General features: G+C 35.9%; 3 protein-coding genes and 1 pseudogene across 3 annotated transcripts; 3 read left to right on the top strand and 1 right to left on the bottom strand.

Moving 5' to 3' along the window:
- The first annotated feature begins 2,305 nt into the window (after positions 1-2,305).
- LOC104724581 (uncharacterized) lies at positions 2,306-2,952 on the top strand. The gene is made up of 2 exons (XM_010443094.3): positions 2,306-2,579; positions 2,662-2,952. Exons 1-2 carry the CDS (start codon positions 2,490-2,492, stop codon positions 2,755-2,757), a joined length of 186 nt encoding a protein of 61 aa, XP_010441396.1. The 5' UTR covers positions 2,306-2,489; the 3' UTR covers positions 2,758-2,952.
- A 140-nt stretch (positions 2,953-3,092) lies between these two features.
- LOC104724580 (glucan endo-1,3-beta-glucosidase 10) lies at positions 3,093-5,504 on the top strand. The gene is made up of 2 exons (XM_010443093.3): positions 3,093-4,757; positions 5,152-5,504. Exons 1-2 carry the CDS (start codon positions 3,549-3,551, stop codon positions 5,218-5,220), a joined length of 1,278 nt encoding a protein of 425 aa, XP_010441395.1. The 5' UTR covers positions 3,093-3,548; the 3' UTR covers positions 5,221-5,504.
- A 342-nt stretch (positions 5,505-5,846) lies between these two features.
- LOC104724579 (protein CANDIDATE G PROTEIN-COUPLED RECEPTOR 7) lies at positions 5,847-7,719 on the bottom strand. Its single transcript, XM_010443092.3, has one exon. It carries the CDS (start codon positions 7,468-7,470, stop codon positions 6,151-6,153), a length of 1,320 nt encoding a protein of 439 aa, XP_010441394.2. The 5' UTR covers positions 7,471-7,719; the 3' UTR covers positions 5,847-6,150.
- A 3,131-nt stretch (positions 7,720-10,850) lies between these two features.
- On the top strand, positions 10,851-15,719 carry LOC147934669 (uncharacterized; annotated as a pseudogene).
- Positions 15,720-19,363: the final 3,644 nt, after the last annotated feature.

Here is a 19,363-nt window from a genome sequence, read left to right as displayed (position 1 = left end):
TATATCTTTATGTTGTGTGTATGTATAGGTATTAATAAAAATAGCATTTTAAAAAGTCTAGTAATAATTATATAAAAAAGATAAATAAATTATAATATTGTCTGTCTAAATAAACTTTCGCTTTTTTAATTTATTTATATGGATAAGAAAGTTTAATTAATGACTTTTTTAAAACTAGATTGGTAAATTTAAGAAAAATTAATTAATAATAGATTGGATAAACATTTTTTTTGTCAACATAAATTTGATAAATCTATTTATACTCTTGTAACATCCGCGAACCAAAATGTGCATTTTGGGGATGGGTGTCGACCGACACCAAAGAGGTGTCGCTTGACACCATGTTGTTTTAAGATTTTCGGTTTGATTCGTTCTCCTGTTTTGTGTGGTTTAGTAGTTTTGGAGAAACCCTTAAGTTCCCTATAAAAGGGAAGACGCCTTGTTCGGTTGAGGGGTTCCTTTTCCCAGCCGTTTTCTTGCCCTAGAGAAGAGAAGAGAGATTTGAGGATCTATATATGTTAGGGACGTGAGGAGTTGGATTTGGGGATGGGAAGGAAGGGGAGTGGTGATGATGCGGCGTGGAGGAGGAGGGGAAGCTCTGCTGGTGGTGAGGTGCTGCTCCTTCCTCAGATTTCATCCTTAATCTAAGGTAAGTGGTTGATGTTAGGCTTATCAATGGTTTTGGGATCATTGGGGTGGATTTTTCATAGGTGAGATGGATTGAGAAGAATCCATGGGTTGTTTTTATTGTTGTTATCATTGTGAATACATTGGGTATGTGCTTAAGCATTGGGGAAAGAGTATTGGTCATGGAGTTAGGTTTTGGTGGCGGAGAGCCTCTCACTGTCAAATTTGTTTTTAGATATTTTTGTTTTTTTCTCATTTTACAAAATATGTTATATGGACACTCATGTACAGCCCATAAAAATATGGTCATTAGTGGGCATGGTCGTTAATGGACACGGTCATTTATTTTCCAAAATCAAATTAGACAATGTTGGACGGGTCAAAATGGACACGGACAGCCCATTTTGACAGCTCTACCGAGAGGTACTTGAAATCGAGTACAGGTCGTGTTTCAAGTGTTGTGTCGATCGACAACAACACTTACAGAAAGACATCAAGAACTAGTTTGGGATGGCTACTTCGGAGCAACGTTTGGAGGATGAAACGGAGTCCGATTTGGCTGAAATATGGTGGGAAGCTTCGTGGTTCTATAAGCTTCATATCCAACGGTGATTTTCTGAAATGGACGGTTGGTTTGTGATTTAATCAAGTGTTTTTATTGTGGTCTGGCATAGACGGTTTTATGGTAAGGTTGGGGTGTCGAGCGACACCAAGGTGCTGTCGGTCGACACCAGCATGTTGTTGTGTGTTTGGATCATAGGAGGACAGCTAGAGTTAGGTTTGGATGAGGGGTGATCGACGGGAATGATGATGTGGGCATTGGTGTCAACCGACACGAGGAGAGTGACGTTCGACACCAGGTGGAGATGCCGTTCGACACTAGAGTAGTTGTTAGTGAATTGGAGTATTCGTGGGAAAGTGTTGTCTGTGGCTGGACGGAATCAAATATTCCAACCCACCTCTCTTGTTACTAGGTTGCTAGGGGTGGTTGGTTGTGCGACTCAGTAACTAGATGAGATGGGGTTTGGTGTATTTGTGGGAGTTTTTGTAAGTAGCGATTTCTACGCCGGTTGTCTCGTAGGAATTATGGAGTTCCGATGAGATTGGTTCCCGTGAAACCTGTGTGAGGATTGAGAATCTGGATGCCGTCGTTTGAGAAGTAGGGCGAAAAGAGGTTCATTAATAGATCAAATATGTAACATATGTTTGTCAAAATCATTTTGACCGAAAAAACCTACCAAACAACATAAACATACACGTTTGAAAAGAAAAATCGACATACATAAACAAATTTTGATAACATATGATAAAAAAGTAATAATCATATAAATATCATTAGCAGATGATATGATGTAACAAAATTTTTAGATGTCAAAAAAAATTGTCTTCCAAATATGATAAATTAGCTACATAAATAACATTATTTTTTTCTCCAAAAAATAAAAAAAATTTGAAACAAATAAAATAACATATATATTATATTTATTTAAAATTACGAAAAAAAATATATATATCTCAACTCGTATTCTAGCATGAGTCTTATTCTAATATCAGAATTAAATGATGGTCCTTTTAGCCACATGACAACTATATGTGCTCATACAATATATCTATTTCATATTTTCATGCAGTTAGTTATACAATTTTTTTTCTTTTTTTTTTTGTAACACAGTTGAAAATGAAAACAAAAAGAACATAAAAAAAATAAAAACTTTTTTTTTTTATTTAATGGTGGAAAAAATAAGAAGGAAGGGCAATTTTGGTTTAATTGGAATTTTGATATAAGGAAAGCCTCAAACAACGGGTAACGCAGCTCCAGAGTCGGTGGTGGTCGAGATCCGGCGTCGTCGGATCCGAAGAAGATGAAGGTTTCAAGCGGTGTGGTGGCTTCTGTAATTGCCGTCTCCACCGCTGCTCTCTCTTCTTCCTCCACTCCTCCAATCTCCCCAAAGGTTTCATCTCTTACTTTTAAGATCTGCGATTTCGATTCAATTGCTCTGGTTTGAATTGAAATGTCGATATGAAATTGATCAGGTCTGGGAATCGAGGAAGACGAATGGGTCGGAGAAATTTGAGCCGAGGTTTGATGGCTTAAGGTTCATAGAGACGCTGGTCACAGCACACAGATAGATTTTGAATACCATTCTTCACTTGGGTGGTGCAAAAGCTTTTGTTTTTTATACAAAGCGTGAGTGCGTCACTTGGGTCTCTTTAATCTTATCATTCATCTTTTGTTTAGTGTTTACTCTTGTTTTGAGGATTTTATTAACATTCAATTGCTTTTGTTGTGGTAAACTTTATTTCATATTTATTACCGATTTCGTATTTTGGTGTGCGTTTAGTTTATATGAGACAAACATGTGTGGCATTGGCACTGATTGGTGTTGTTTGTAATCATGGGTTATTGTTGGTAGAAAAAGTGATTCAAGGTCGTAAACCTAGGAGCATTCAGTCAATCTGGTTTAGTTTAATTGCATTGGAAAGACTAGTTGAAGCAAACACTGTTGAAAGACATGAGTGGTGCCAGTAGTCGAGAGAGAGAGAGAAATTGTTAGTTGGTGTTCTGTCTACTACATGTAGCTGTCCCAAATACCTAGCAAGTGTTGTAGTGAGAGCACCAAGAGAGAAGAAGACAAGAATGATCTGTCATGAGAAGTGAGAATCCTAGAGGAAACAAATGGCAATTAAAACAAGAAAGATGCTCTCTCTGCTGCTCCAGAGACACTGACTTCCAGCTCATCTCTAAACCAACATTACTCCTCTCTCTCTCTTTCTTCTTTCTTCTTTTTCATTATTTTTTATTACTATTTTACTTTGAAATTTAGTGAATCCTAACGCTCTGGTCCCATCACTGCCTCCGCTATCATCTTGCTTACAACCACTCACTACTCTCTCTCTCTCTCTCTCTCTCTCTCTCATCCATGGCTTCTTCTTCTTCTGAGTTTCTCTTCTCTCTGTTGTGCCTTGCTCTCTTATCTCTTCCTCTCATCGTTTCCTCCATCGGCATCAACTATGGCCAGGTCGCTAACAACCTTCCTCCCCCAAAAAACGTTATCCCTCTCCTCAAGTCTGTTGGAGCGACGAAAGTAAAGCTCTATGACGCCGATCCACAAGCCCTCCGTGCCTTCTCCGGCTCCGGCTTCGAGCTCACAGTGGCCCTCGGTAACGAGTACCTGGCCCAGATGAACGACCCTAAAAAAGCTCAAGCCTGGGTGAAGGAGAACGTCCAAGCTTACCTCCCAAACACCAAGATCGTGGCCATCGTAGTGGGAAACGAAGTCCTCACCTCCAACCAGTCAGCCCTCACGGCGGCCCTCTTCCCGGCTATGCAAAGCATCCACGGCGCTCTGGTGGATTGTGGCCTGAACAAGCAGATCTTTGTGACGACGGCTCACTCACTGGCCATCTTGGACGTGTCCTACCCTCCCTCAGCTACTTCCTTCCGCCGAGATCTTCTCAGCTCTCTCACTCCCATCTTGGACTTCCACGTCAAGACAGGCTCACCAATCCTTATCAACGCCTACCCTTTCTTTGCCTACGAAGAAAATCCCAAACACGTCTCTCTCGACTTCGTTCTCTTCCAACCAAATCAAGGCTTCACCGACCCTGGCTCTAATTTCCACTACGACAACATGCTCTTCGCTCAGGTCGACGCAGTCTATCACGCCCTTGACGCTGTCGGCATCAGCTACAAGAAAGTCCCCATAGTCGTCTCCGAGACAGGATGGCCTTCCAACGGTGACCCGCAGGAGGTCGGAGCCACCTGCGACAATGCTCGCAAGTACAATGGGAATCTGATCAAGATGATGATGAGCAAGAAGATGAGGACGCCTATTCGACCTGAGTGTGATCTCACCATCTTCGTCTTTGCTCTCTTCAACGAGAACATGAAGCCTGGACCCACCTCCGAGAGGAACTACGGTCTCTTCAACCCTGATGGAACTCCTGTTTACTCCCTTGGGATCAAGACTTCCTCCACTCATAGTAGTGGTAGCAGCAACTCCACTGGTGGTAGTGGCAGTGGCAGTGGCAGCGGCGGAAACACTGGTGGCTCTTCCAGCGGTGGTGGTATCTACCCGCCGGTCACGGATAACCCATCACCGGATTACATGTCCATTTCCTCCGCTGGGGTAAAGTTTTCGACTTTACACTTCATTTGTTGTTTTACTTTGACAATTTTGCTTGTGTCATTTTCTTAGACATTTAGATCTAGAAGGTTGTGAGTTGCGTTTTTAGTCGGATGAAACCATCTCTGTCTATTTATCTGTGTTTGTTTCTTTAATTAAACAAAATTAAGTGGTGAAAGAAATTCCAAAGCTCGAATAAGGGAGGAATAACATTACATTGTGGTAAAGTTTGTGACTTTCAGTTAAAGTTGGAATCTATTTTTTATAAAACTCGACAAACTGTGACAATGTGTTTTGGATTGGTTATCACGTGGAGATGACTCTTGCTTGGTCACTTTTGTCTGAAATATAATTGATACTGAGTGTCTCACTTTTTGACTTGTTGACGTTTTTGCAGGGAAAGGGCAGATTCGTTGAGTGTGTCTTGTTCTTCCTCTTATTTTGCATCATCAAGCTTCGGTTGTAAAAGGCTTTTACTAAAAGCTTCCCCACTAGATCTCGTCGGCTTTGTACTTTTTACTCGGTTGATGACGTGATATAGCACCTAAATTTAATTTAATTAGCTTGTGTTGGTGTTTTGTCGGAGGAGGATGATGGAATTCAGGAAACTCACCATCTTTGTTGTGCCGACCTCCCTCTCCCAACTCTTTTTTTTTTTTTATTCTTTTTCCATCCTTCTCTTTTTCTTGTTTAAGCAATAAGCATAGATATTTAAATAATGAAGCTTAGTCGATTATAATTTTTTCTAAAGATAACATGGCTTTCAATAATCATGACTTGAAGACATTTGAGGCCAGAGTAGCGGCGGACAGAATCTTGGCGTAAGCAACAAGTGCTAATTTTCCAAGGTAAAACTAAAACATGTCCGTGTCTTTCAATAAATCACCTCAGTATTCGTACACCTAATTTCCGCCAAACTATTGTATTTATGTGACCAATCAATCCAAGGTCCACCTCCACACACTATGAAAATTCTTCCTGCTGTCACTTCAGAGGGCAATGATATAAATACAGATCCAACAAGGCAATAGTAGTGCACAAACTTTGGTTATTTTCAAGTTTGCTTCCTTAAGCAACTTTTCTAATGAGCCATTTGTTTAATCAAATGAAAGGCAGATTAAGTAAAACAAGCATTTTATGTTACCAGTAATACACACATACTATGCAATGGGAGAAAGACATTCATAGAGTCTATATAAGTATCCTAACAACTCAAGTAAACAAAACGGGTATTGCATTCTAAGAAAGATAACAAAAGAAGAAGAAAAAGAAAAAACAGATAAGAGACGCCGGTTTACCAAGCAGCTGATGATCCAGTTTACTCTCTCAATCATCCTGTCAAACAAAGTATATTTCTTGACTGAATCACCCCCCACACGATTATTCCAGTGATGACTTACAGTTCAAACTCGTCTTCAAGCTTCAGCGCCTCAGCTGCAGCCTCTTCTTCCTCATCATCAACAACAAAGTATGGGTTATGCACCTCCGGCCTGAACTTGTAGCCAGTAAACAGATAGAATGCAAGGGTGGCCAACTCGCTGGCAACAACACTAGTCCACATGTACTTGTAAGAGGTAATGGTCTCGAGTGCATACACAACAACGCGAGTAAAGTAGATATAGCAGATAACCACAATGTAGTATTGCCTAAACAGAGTTAACTTAACCAGGTTGACAGCAGCCTTCCCATCAGTCTTAGCCGCCTCACGCAAGTTTTTGATGGACCAGACAATGGGAAAGAGAACAGCACAGCAACAGACAACATCAACAAGCAAAAAGATTTGTTTCCATGTAACCCAATCTTGGCCATATGGTCCAGTCTCATCGATAACCACCTGAGCAAAGTTAGCGACAACCTGGAGGGGAATCACAATCATCAACACCTTCTTTTCCTTGTCCTGCAAGTAGGGCTTCAAGAAAGACCAACCCGTGCCGATCAAGACGATCAAGGTGAAAAGAGTGATACCCTTAAGGAAATTGAAAATGTAAAACAAGACATCCCAACCATGAGCTGTTCCGGTTTTCTTAATATACGACTTATCCTCAGCCTCACAGAGAAGGTTCAAAGCTTTCAAGACAACAACTCCCAACATGAAGAAATGGATTGCAAAAACAGTGAGACGTTTCTTGTAAAGAAGGTAGATCCAAGTCGCAGCGAGAGAGAAATAGATGACAGAGAAGAAGAAATAGACCTTAGGAAGAACAGTTCTTCCAGCAGAGAGATAATCACGACCTCCCTTCTTGCCTTCGAGGTTATACATGGCGGATCTAACGTCCATACTGATTTTGACCTGTTGGAGACAATTGGCGAAGACGAGAGAGTACTGATCTGCGTCGTTCTCCGTGAAAACGGTGGAGAAGCTGCTCTTATCGCCCCCCTTGAGATTGTTAAAGGTGAAGACATGCTTAACGAGATCTGATTGCAAAGCGCATGTGATCTCTTCTTCTTGGAGCTGTTGGATCACATGAACCCAAGCGTCTCTAGTGCAGAGGAAGAAGCCCACTTTGGAGAGATCTAGATCGGGATTGTTATTGGAAAGCGAGATCTTGGAGCCGTCGAGCTCGAGACGACCGGTGTGAGTGAAACCGAATTCGTCTAAAGGGATGATGGGTCGGTCATCGGATCGGATCTCTGATTTCCGAATTTCAGCGGAAGCTACGGTGATGGACACGAAGACAAGGACAAGTATCGACGATAAGCGCTGAGAGAAATCCATGGAGGAGAATGGATCTAGGGTTTCGCTCGAGAGATTAATCTAATAATCTCAGATGTAAGACCCAGAGCTTAAAAACAAACTTCTTCTTCTTCTTCTTCCTGCGATGAAAACGATTGGATGACCAAATTTTTCTTTTTTTTCTTAAGCAACAAAATAAATACCATCGTTTTTATTTCTTCGACATTAGGGGGAATAAACCGGTAAATTTCTTGAAAATTTCCACCAAATGAGAATTTTCGGTTTACTCATGAATTTAGTTTTGAAAATTGGTCAGATTTTAGTTTATAATTTAGTAGATAAGGGCCGCACGATGTACGGATTTAAAAAGTATTGAAAAAAATAAATCCTAAATTTTAAACAAATTTTTTAAAATATAAAAAGAAATTTTATTTTCTGAATTAAATATATAAATAATTTTAGTTAGAAAAAAAATCATATTTGTATTTACTTTCATACACTTATTTCTATTTATATATTTTTAATATATTATAAAAATTATTACAATAATTTAAAGCTAAATTATATCCCACCAAAAATTTTGGCAAATACTCATCATTACGAATATTATTATTGTCAAATTTTTAAAATGTTATACAACTTATTCACAAAATATTTTACATGCAAAAAGTTCATCAAAGCAACATCTCATTAGTAAGCATGTACAATTTTTACTCTATGTTTTACCATTAAAGATTGGTCTTACACCCAAAATTATTTTATTGTTAAAGTATGCTCTTTATCACTACCTATAAAATATCTTCAGAACAAATTAAACAAATTTTATGTTATTTTACTTTCATTTTGGCATAATTATAGTTCTTGTAATTACTATAATTGTTTTGTGACATAATTTCTTTAACCATGAATTTTTTTTACTCCAAAGATATTGTGGATGAACACCTGGTGAAAATTATCTACTCTATTACAATAATTTTATGACCAACCTAATAAAAGTTGAGAAACGGATAAAAAGTTAATATAACATAATAAAAATAAAAAAATTGAAAATTATAATCACGATGGTATATATATAAGTCTTAGATAATTCAAACATACAAAATAGAAACTTTATAAACAATCCAAAACATGATATATGTCATAATCATGTTAAGGATCAACGACCTATTTACTCCTCATAAGTATCGCATTATACCAAAACTACTTAAAACTATAACCTCATCTCAAATATTCTCGAATCATAAATTCTCAACCTATTTCTATTTGAATAAAAAGTTTTCATATATTTCTCCATATATCTAGGTTTAAATGATTTACGAACCAAATCCGATAGAAAACCGCATAAATCCGGCTTGAAACCAATTTTAAAACGGTTTACCATTCCAACTTCCCAAATTTGAAAATCACTTCTCAATTACTCGGTCAAACAGCTTTTGTTTCAGTACCAGAATCATCAACATTATTAAGAAGAGAAAACTCTAAATTTTGATAAGAAACATCAATCACCGACTAATCTTCCAAACCTATAATGCTACTAACTGTAGAATCACTTTTGAAACCTCCATCAGTGTCTCCATCCTCGATTAAGTTAGCGGGATTTATATACTTCGATTCCATTTCATTGCATCTGATAGCTTCCATTGAACAACCCGCACGAATCAAAGACCCACGCAATAAATCAACAAAATTATATTGGAAAAAAATCAAATATCAAAGCTTTTGATATAAACATATAATTTTATTTGTCAACATTTAGGTCACAATAGGTCGGCCCATTAGCCAAATCCCTACATTTGTAAAGAGGAGGACTTGATCCCTGGTGTGATGGTGCCTTCTACAATTTGACTTACCAATGGTCATTGCACTAAGGTCACTTCACAAACATAATTTTTATATAGATATAATGTTATTTTCTTAATTAGATGTCCTATTATGTTTCAAAAATAATAATTCTTTAACATAACTTATGTTATTCTTTTTAAATTTGTTATTCACTATTTATTGATTAATAATAATATGCATGATTAATGAATTATATATTTGTTTATACATGTCAAAATCTAATTAAGAAAAATGTATAATATAATTAGCTTACAATGGAAAATAAATTAATTTTGTTAATTTTCTTTTTTGATTGAGGATTTATTTTAAGATATAAACATGTAAATTTTATGTTATTTTCTTAATTAGCTGTTTTGAAAAATAATAATTTTTTGACACGTGTCAATATCTCATCAATATATTTAACACGTGTCATGATCATGTTAATGGCTAATTTTGAAAACCCAACTTTATATAATAAGATAGTACAAGTTAAAATTGGAAATTTAGTTGATTCTGCCACATATTTGTTTTAAACTTTTTTATTCTACCACATGACAACATTTTTCCATTCTACCATAACAGATATTTAAAAAGATAAAAATAGTCTCAAGTTTATGAACCAGAATTTTGTTCTTTTATGACACAAGTCAAACTTGATGTGTGGAATGGTGGAAAAAAATGTCAAATGATGTGACATTGAAGGATTTTGATAGAGGTGTGTGCATTAATGATGGATCATCGTAAAATAGATTTTGTAAAGAAATTAAATTAAATTTATCGAAAATATTAAGAACTCTGTAAATTAAATATGTTTCTTGGTTTACACAATTCGTAGAGTACATGAGAGAGTGGACAAAATTAGACTCGTGGACAAAATGTATATTAACTTGTCCATTAGCTAGAACTGGTCCATTTGTTAAGTATGTTGACTAATGGAGAAGTTATAAATGAAATGTTTTCATTAAGTGTGTTATTTTTATAAAGATTATGAAGATATGAACTTGTCCATAAGATAAATAATTAAATAATTTTTTTATAAAATAAGTTAGGAGAATTTCGAATTTGTCTATTTGGCATAATTGTCTACGAGTGAGCCTAAAATAGTACGCAACATTTGGTGAATAATTAAAAAAATAATTTATTGTGTGGAGAAATGTTTCCATTTGTTTCATGGACAAAAATTGATCGTGTATGAAAGCCATGTTTCTAGTAAAGATATTATTGAAGTTTTTTTCAGTTGACAAGCATTGTCTTCGTTTGTATACATATGTATGTAGTGGACAAGCATTCTTATTTGCTCCGTGGACAAGTCTTGTAGACGAGAAATGAAGAAGCTGATTGTGAAGAATCTCTCGATAAATAATAACATATTAATTGTTTTGTTTTCATTTTTGAGCGGCTACTTTGATTTGATACTGGTCTGACACAAGAAAAAGTAGAGGACGTGACAATTATTTTCAAATGGTCTTTGGTTTTAATTGTCAATTGTAATAAATGAGGAGGGGAGATGTTGAACGAATAAGATAGAACAACTTTAGAAGGGTATATGCATCTTTCTACCTATGAGTTGTGGCATTGCCCGAAAAGAGTAAATAAATATGGTAGAAGGCAAAAGTTTGGATTTGGAATGCGGTAGATTCCTTAGATTTCTCTTTAAAATTTAACTATTTATTTACCGTTCCAGTGTGTTTTTTTCGAGGCCTGATTTCTCAAAATTTGTAGTCCTTAAAAGTTTTAATTTTTTGTCTAAGCTTTGTTATAATTACTAGATTTGTATCGGCGCTATATGGCAGATAGTTTTCTGTTTTTAATTAAGCATAATATTTAGTTTGTTCATTGATTTCTAAATGTTTTTAATCAAGGAAGAATCGAAATACAATCATTCGAGCAAGAAAATGAGAAAACTTAATAAGGTGAAGTAGATCAAGTAAATCTTTTTGGACTCCCGTATTTTCTCTCTCAAGCATAGTTATCGAGACAGCTTTTTCTCCCAGCTTTTTCGTTAACTTTCTTGTTTGTCCTCTAGATTTGTTTCGTTTTGCTGGCTTTCCCGACCAGTTCACGAGTCCTAAAAAGACAGATGTACCTTCCTCTCCCAGTCCAGTTATTGGTGACGTCTCTCTGCTCGCGACTGGATCGAAAATCTTCTCAGTGAGATGCCGATATACCTTCCTCTCCCATACCACCTTCCTCCTCTGGTTGGCGATGTCCTCTTCCGCCTTTCTCCGCCTCTCTCTTCCCGATGATCTATCAGATCTCTCTCATCTTCTTCCAGACCGCTTTCTCCTCTTTTGCTAACCCGAACATTCAGGCGAATCTGATGGTGTTTTATGATGTTGTCTTTGCTTTTTCCTCCAACAACCGCCGTCTTGCTGCATAAGGGTCTCAACTACATCGAATGTTTGTACAAGGGCTGCAAAGTTTGAAAATTTGGTGGGCTTTGTCCAATACTTCTTGGGCATTTGCTAGTTATTGCAACTTCATGGACTCCTTGTTTTTCTGGCCCATTAGAAGATCTCTTTTGGGTGGTTCTAGGTCCTCCTTTGTGTTTCCCAAGCTTCGCAGGGTCTCTTCCGATAGCTCAAGATGCCATTTCAACATCCACTTTTCTCCACTACCGTTGCTGGTCCTTTATCCTCGAAGGATTGTCCCTACCTATTTGTGTAGGCTAATTGGATTTCAGTTGGCTTATCGAAGCTTGTATCGTATTTGGTTGTCCAATCCGTTCTCTTCCTGGCTCTAACTCCGACGTGGAGAGTGTTCACCGGATACTTCTCCAGCTTAACCAGATATTTCGTGGGTTCCTCCCTCACCCTGTTGTCTCAGATATATTGAGCTTCCTCCCAATATAGAATCACTTTTGTTGGTTTGATGTCCGATCAATTCCAGCAGAGTTTGCTCACCGGATACTTCTCATGTGTTCCCATGCTTGCGTTTGAGGCTGAGTTAGTCATCGGCGTCTCCTTTCTCCCTTCATGGAAGAATCGTATGAGATGGTTCTCGTTTTAACGTCACAATGTATGGTGACTATCTCTTCCCTAGTCGATGGTTTTGTGTTGACGTCATTTCCTTTCATGGGCGTGGTTGTGAGAGTTAGGTTCGATACTCCTCGAGGACCTTATCAAGCTTCTTTAAGCTTGTGTATCTATCTTTGTCTTGTACTAGTTCAAATTACTTTAATATTCAAGCTTGTGTCTTTATCTTTGTCTTGTATTACTATTTTGCGACCGAAAAATTCTTTGTCTTACATTACTATTTTGTGATCTAAAAATTAGCCACTATTTTGTGACGTTCCAAAGTTATTTCGAAAAAAACAAAAAGTGTTTATTTTGTTTTTCCATGTTTTTTTCTTATAAATTTTTTATTTTTAATTAATAAAACACAACACATAAATGAAATTTTCTTTATTAAATAATTAATTTGAAAATATACATGTATGTATATTTATTGTATCGACGTTATGGTTGGCCAGTAAAAAGTTTGGTCGAAGACGAGTTTTTTCCGTCAGAGGAAAAGGTGGGAGAGATAGAGCACGTGTCGATAGAAAGGAGTTCACTCAAGGCAGAGCATCAAAGATATGATGGCAGAGGATTCGAGATTTGTTGGCAAGAAGTTCGAGATCTGGTGGTGGAGGATGGCAGAAGCTTCGAGATGTGTCGGTGTGAACGACAACAGAAGCTTCGAGATATGATGTGGTGAGCGACAGCAGAAGCTTCGAGGTGTGGTGGGTGGTGGTGAGCGACAGAAGCTCCGAGATCTTGTGGTGGTGAAGGAAGCTTCGTGATGTAATGTAGATTTGAGATACGGGGAACAAAGGGAGAGAAGGAGAATCAATTGGTATAGATGAAGTGTTAATGGTGAATGGGTTAGATGATTTGTGTTTCTTGTGTCTAAATTGTTGAAAAATGCATAACATTGATTCTTGAAGAAATGAGATAAGGAGAATCAATTGCTGGAATGACACTTATTTTAAAAATTTGATCTTGCGTGCCACATTAGAGTCTGCATGCCACCGAAAACATGATATTCTCATACTACCCTTAATGAAATTGTTGAATTTATTTAATTTTAACAAAAATAATTTTTTTTTTTAAACTATCGCTGAACAAAAACGATATACTCATTTAGGAGCAGCTTCTCCTCATTCCATCAATCTTGCTCGGCGGCTGCTGTTCGACGTTCAATTTGACGGTTGCCTTTGACGCAACAACCGCCGCGTCCTTCTTACACTTCTTATCTATTGCGTTTAATTCATATAAGTGATTGAGTTATTGATTTGGGTTTGGGTTTGTACATTTTTAACATTTAGGGATTTGATCTGCGCAATTTGTTGTTTGGGTATGTACATTGGATTGATAATCATATTTAAAGTGACGATTAGGTATTTGCATTGGTAGTTAATAGTATGGTGTGTCTGAATCGTGTTGAATCAAGAGAATCCTGGATCTGAGTAGACCAATTTGAGTAAAGCTGCATACAAATAGAAACTAGAGGTTATAGGATAACTGGAAATACTGGTACAAATGTGAGATTGTAGGACAAGTGGTAGAACCAGTACAATTTCGACTTTGTAATTGTCTTTTATATAGTTATATTTCCAGGAGGCGATAAAGAGGAATAGCCACACAAGCGTACATCATGACATCGGCGGGTACTATTCAGAGCATGAGTGGATTTCCAGAAATCCATTATATGTTGTATTGTTTAAAAACGTAATCGCTTTTAGTAGATAAGATACGGAAGAAAAGCAAAATAAATGAAGCCGAAAGAAAGCTGAAATTGAGTTACCGTCAATCTAAAACTTGGAGAGTCAAATATTGAAGATGACGATGACATATATTTATTTTTTAGCGTCATTGGATAAAGATGGACTTAAACCAGTTTTGCATGTGGAGTTGTTAAATGGTGTTGAGCAACTGTCAAGAGCGGATCGAGGAAGTTCTTTTGGTGTAAATTATGAGGATTGTTCATGATGTGGGTAATGAAAGAATCATTACTATTTTTAGAGAGGGAGAAACATCAAAACAAGAACCGATTATTGAAGAGCCTATCACTAAAGAACCGGTTATTGAATAATCGATTATTGATGAGACAATGGAGATTGTTGAAAATGTTGTTAATGGAAATTGTGAGAATGTAGCAGGTGTGGATAACCCGATAGGTAACGTGGATAACGTTGAGGATGGTAGGCATGAATATGTTGAGCCTCCAGGTCATGTAGAAGTAAGTCATTCTTTTAAAGAATGGGAAGATGGTACATGTATTGAAATATTTCTTCTAAAGAGGCAGTATGGGATTTGCTTAATAAAGTTGCAGATAAGCATTGTTATGATGTGAAGACAGTTAAGTCTGACACGAAGCGACTTATGGAAGAATGTAGTCAAGCTTTGAAAGGTTGTGAATGGTATTAGCGAGTTGGAAAAATTAAGGATTCTAATTTTTGGAGTGTTAGAGTACATAGAAACATGCATACATGCTCTCGGTCTCAAGATAGTACAAGCTATATAAAAAAAAAAGGCACACCACGACAGGTATATTTGATACCCAGACTCCTAAAAACATCATGAGTATAGTTCGAGGTAGACTTAATTTGCATTGTTCCTACTCCACCGCCTTGAGAGTGAAAAAAACGACATGTTAAAGATGTGCAGGGGAGTCCTGAAATAAGCTACAAGAATTTGGAATCTTATATACACATGTTACGAATGGTCAATCCTAGGACAATAACAAGTATCGAGTTGGACGAAGAAAAAAGGTCCAAGTTTCTATTCATTGCTTTAGGGTCTAGCATTGAAGGGTTTAGGGAAATGAGGAAGGTAATCGTTGTTGATGCAACATTTCTGAAGACTGTGTATGGTGGTATGTTGGTTTTTGTAACAGCTCATGATCCTAATTATTACCATTACCCCATTGCGTTTGGTGTGATTGATAGTGAGAATCATATTAGTTAGCCATGGTTTTTCCATAAGCTTAAAACCGTCTTACCGGATGATCCTGAATTGGTTTTTATAAGTGGGACGCATAAAAGCATCATATATGTCGTCTCGGAGGTGTACCCAAGTGCAAGGCATCAAAACCTCAGAGAGCATGTAAAGATTGACAAGAATCTAGCTTCGGCTAAATTCAAGGAATGCGCTCATATTTATACTGAATGATTTTGGCAGAGAGTATATGGATTTAGAAGTAGGTTTCCTAATGCCGCTAAGTATCTAGATGAAATGATTGGGTTGGAAAAATGGGCAAGATGCCATTTTGAAGGAGATAAGTACAACATCGACACTAGCTACGCAGCAGAATCAATGAACAATGTGTTTATTGAAGCAAGGAAGTTCCATTTGTTACCTATGATTGATGCTATTGATGAGAAATTTTCTGAATGGTTCAACAAACATAGGAAAGATGTTGTTGGTGAATCAGACAAAAGAAAACTGGTGCCTTTTGTGGAGAATGAATTGCATGAGCGTTGAGTAATTGTAGTTCGTTTAACATTGATTGAGTTAAACATCTACCACCTTGAGTACATCGTTATAGGTCTGGATGGGAAGACATATTTGGTGGACTTGAAAATGAAAAGTTGTTCTTGCAGATGTTTTAATATTGAAAAGTACCCATGTGTCCATGCCATGACCGCAGTCAGAAACCTCATGAGGAGAGGAGGAAGAACAACGCATATCGAAATGCATGATATCTGCTCAATATGTTACTTGATTGAGACGTGGACATTGGTATATTATAGAACAATTTATGTTGTGCCGCATGAGTCTGATTGGAATGTTCCTCCTGCAATTCAACAATTATTCGCTAAACCATCAGAATACACTAAAATTGGTGGTGGAAGAACTCAAGAAAAGAGGTTCCCATCTACTGGAGAACGTCGTCGAAAGAGGAGGAGGCAAATGAAGTTTAAGCTGCAAACATCCTGCAAATAGTCCTGCTTCGTTAACTTCTTTGAGGTTAGAGTGACACCCAGATACCTCACTGGTAGAGAGCCTTGTGTAATGCCTACATAATCTGCCATATCCTTTGTCCTTTGAAAGCTGCCCCCATCCAAGAACAATGTCGCCTTATCTCTATTTATTCCCATACCAAACTTACTTTTGAACTCCTCAAGGATCTCCAAAATACTCTTTAAGGATGGGCATCAAAGAAAATGAGTACATCATCTGCAAAACTCATGTGAGTCACCATAGGAGCTAAATATTGAGGATTCGGACAATTCTCTGATTGATTAAACCTCTATTCAATTGTTTTGATAGGACATTCTTTTCCAAGACAAAGAGTAGGGACGATACTGGATCTCCTTGCTTTAGCCCTTTTCCCCAGTAAAATAACCCACCAATTCTCCATTAACTGCTATGCTGAAGCTGGTGGTGGTGAAGCAAGTTTAAATCCACACAATGAACTGATCCGGAATTTCCAGAGCATGCAAGACATTTAGTAAGAACTGCCAATCAAAAGATTATCATACGCCTTTGCCAGATTCACTTGTAAACATCCTCTATCTATATAGTCTATAACGTGGAAGTCAGTCACCAATTTTGAGGCTAAGAGGACATTCTCACACAGCTGGTCTCCCCTCAACAAACCCCACCTGATTTTCTTGGACTGCGTCAGAGATGAACAGCTTAAACTTTTGCTTCAACAGTCTAGCGATGATCTTGTACACTGTATTACAACATAAAACTGGCCTAAATTGGGAAAAAATTATGCACCCTGCACCTTTGGAATCAATGTAATTATAGTAGCATTGAACACCCTTGGTAAGAAGCCTGGTTGAAAAAGTTCTTGAACCGCCTCCACTATTATATTTCCCACTTTATCCCAAGTTTCTCATATGAACTCCACAGGGAAACCATCCGGTCCTGGGGCTTTACTTTTAGGCATTGTGATCACTGCCCTCATTATCTCTGAGATCGTAGGAACATTTATGAGCTGCGAAGCCAAGTCAAAACCGCATCTGAAAGTAGTGATATTTTTGATTTTCTCCATAGGCAATGGTTGAACTTCAGGATTCACTTTTCCTAATAGATTCTGATAATATGCTTGAAGCATATCCTTCACCTGATCCAAATTTTGAATCAAATTTTCTGCTGCTACAAAAGACCAAAGCATATTATATGAGTGTACTGTATACATACATTCAAATTTTCAAAAACTACAGCTATTTTTGTTGTTTATTGCCTTTCTTTTGAATAAACTATCGTAATCCCTTAACGTCTCTTATTTATTTTGAATCCCCCAATCTTATGGACCGTTGGCTAGGAGGAGTAATGAGGATGTCCGTGGTCCACATGAAATCACCTTTAACTCTACAAAGTGATACTAATTTTTTTTTTTTTGCTTTCTCTATTCACATCTTTATAATAAATCAACTTGGTTATTCGTATGTTTAGTATGTTTGGTTTCGCAACAATATTGATTACTTTATTCTTTATACTATGGGGTGATCGGCTGATTCGCAACTGAATTGCTGAATCTGGCGGAATATAATAATAATTTTTGTGAAATATGACTGAATAATTTAGATGTCAAATGGTTACTGATTTGCTGAATTTTTTAAAATTAATTAATTAAGTAAATTTTGAACATCCTTTTAAGCATATATTAATTCAAAAATATAGATTTTCTTTAACAAGATTAGTTAAAGTAATAAAATATTAAATTATAGAGTTGATATTTTTGAAAAACTTGTAAAAAATAAGGTAATAATGGAATTTGAAAAATCATTGATATTATTTGATAATTTTCTAAACATAATTATCATATAAACCATAATCTTCTCAAATTAATTTTATTTTATTTTTTTGATAAAAGTAAATATTTACATTTTTCTAGATTACAAACATGTTACTCACAATCTACTATTGAAATTATATATTTACTAAATTATGACTCGCACGATGTACATGTTTTAAAATTATCCAATAAAACTGAAATATAAAAGAATATATTAATATTTTGTTGTAAGCAAGATATTTTTTAGTTAAAGAAAAAATCATATTCGTTTTTACTTTAATACACTAATTTATATGTTTATATTTTAAATTTATTATTATAATCATCTAAAGCTAATTTATCAGTCACCAAAACTTTTGTCAAACATTCATCATTACAAATATTATTACTGTCAAATTTCTAAAGCATTTTACAACTTATTCACAAAATGTTTTACATAGAAACATGAAACAACCCATCAAATCATCCACTTACACTTTTACTTTATATTTTACCACTAATAATATATTTTTACACCCAAAAATATTTTATTGTTGAAGTATGTTTTTTATCACCATCTATAAAATGTCTCAATGAACTAATTAAACAATTATTCTCCTTTTACTTTCACTTTTACATAGTTTCTTTAACCACTATTTTTTTTGTGGCAGATTCTTTAGCCACTAAAATTGTTTACTCAAAAAAAATATTTTGGATGAAACACTGAAAAAAATATATCTTCTGTTTATGACCAACCCAATAAAATCTGAAAAATTGGAAGACAATTAATTTGGCATAATTAAAAAAATGAAAATAATAAGCATGATGATATATGAGTCTTACATAATTTAGCGATTCAAAATAGAAACTAAAATAAATAATCTAAAATACTACAACATAGTAAAATTTAAAATATTTCTGTTAAAAAGAACCAAAAATATCAATCTGCCATATTATTAAATAAAAAAACTAACACATAAACTTTTTAATGACAAATGTTGTGATCACGTTAATAACATATTTTGACATGTGTCACCACCTTAAATCGATAATTTGACACATGTCTTCATCACACATTAACGACTAACACTGGAAACCAATTTTTACAATTTACATAATAATATTGTTAGATTTGAGACGTGTCACAACCATGTAAGTAACTAACTTTAAGAAAATATAAAAATAAATATTTATTGTAGATTTCATTTTTATGATAGGATCAAAACTTTTATTTTTATAATTATTTAATAAATTTAGAATTAACAAATGTTGATATTTTATCGATATAACTGATACGTGTTATGATCTTGTTAACAAAAAACTTTAAAACCGAGTTTTATATAATAAGATAGGTTTAATAAAATTTAGATTTCAATTTGAAGAAAGAAGAAAAAAT

Source organism: Camelina sativa, chromosome 11, assembly GCF_030686135.1.
Source record: "Camelina sativa cultivar CO46 ecotype springtype chromosome 11, ASM3068613v1".
Lineage (NCBI taxonomy): Eukaryota > Viridiplantae > Streptophyta > Magnoliopsida > Brassicales > Brassicaceae > Camelina > Camelina sativa.
The sequence above is the reverse complement of the archived record's forward strand: the minus strand, read 5'-3'. Positions and strand labels throughout refer to the sequence as shown.

Bases quoted from the DNA above. Each gene is read 5' to 3' on its own strand.
- LOC104724581 (XM_010443094.3), top strand. From the start codon at position 2,490: ATGAAGGTTTCAAGCGGTGTGGTGGCTTCTGTAATTGCCGTCTCCACC. The intron at 2,580-2,661 runs GTTTCATCTCTT...GAAATTGATCAG, and splicing joins CTCCTCCAATCTCCCCAAAG to GTCTGGGAATCGAGGAAGAC.
- LOC104724579 (XM_010443092.3), bottom strand. From the start codon at position 7,470: ATGGATTTCTCTCAGCGCTTATCGTCGATACTTGTCCTTGTCTTCGTG.
- LOC104724580 (XM_010443093.3), top strand. From the start codon at position 3,549: ATGGCTTCTTCTTCTTCTGAGTTTCTCTTCTCTCTGTTGTGCCTTGCT. The intron at 4,758-5,151 runs GTAAAGTTTTCG...ACGTTTTTGCAG, and splicing joins TGTCCATTTCCTCCGCTGGG to GGAAAGGGCAGATTCGTTGA.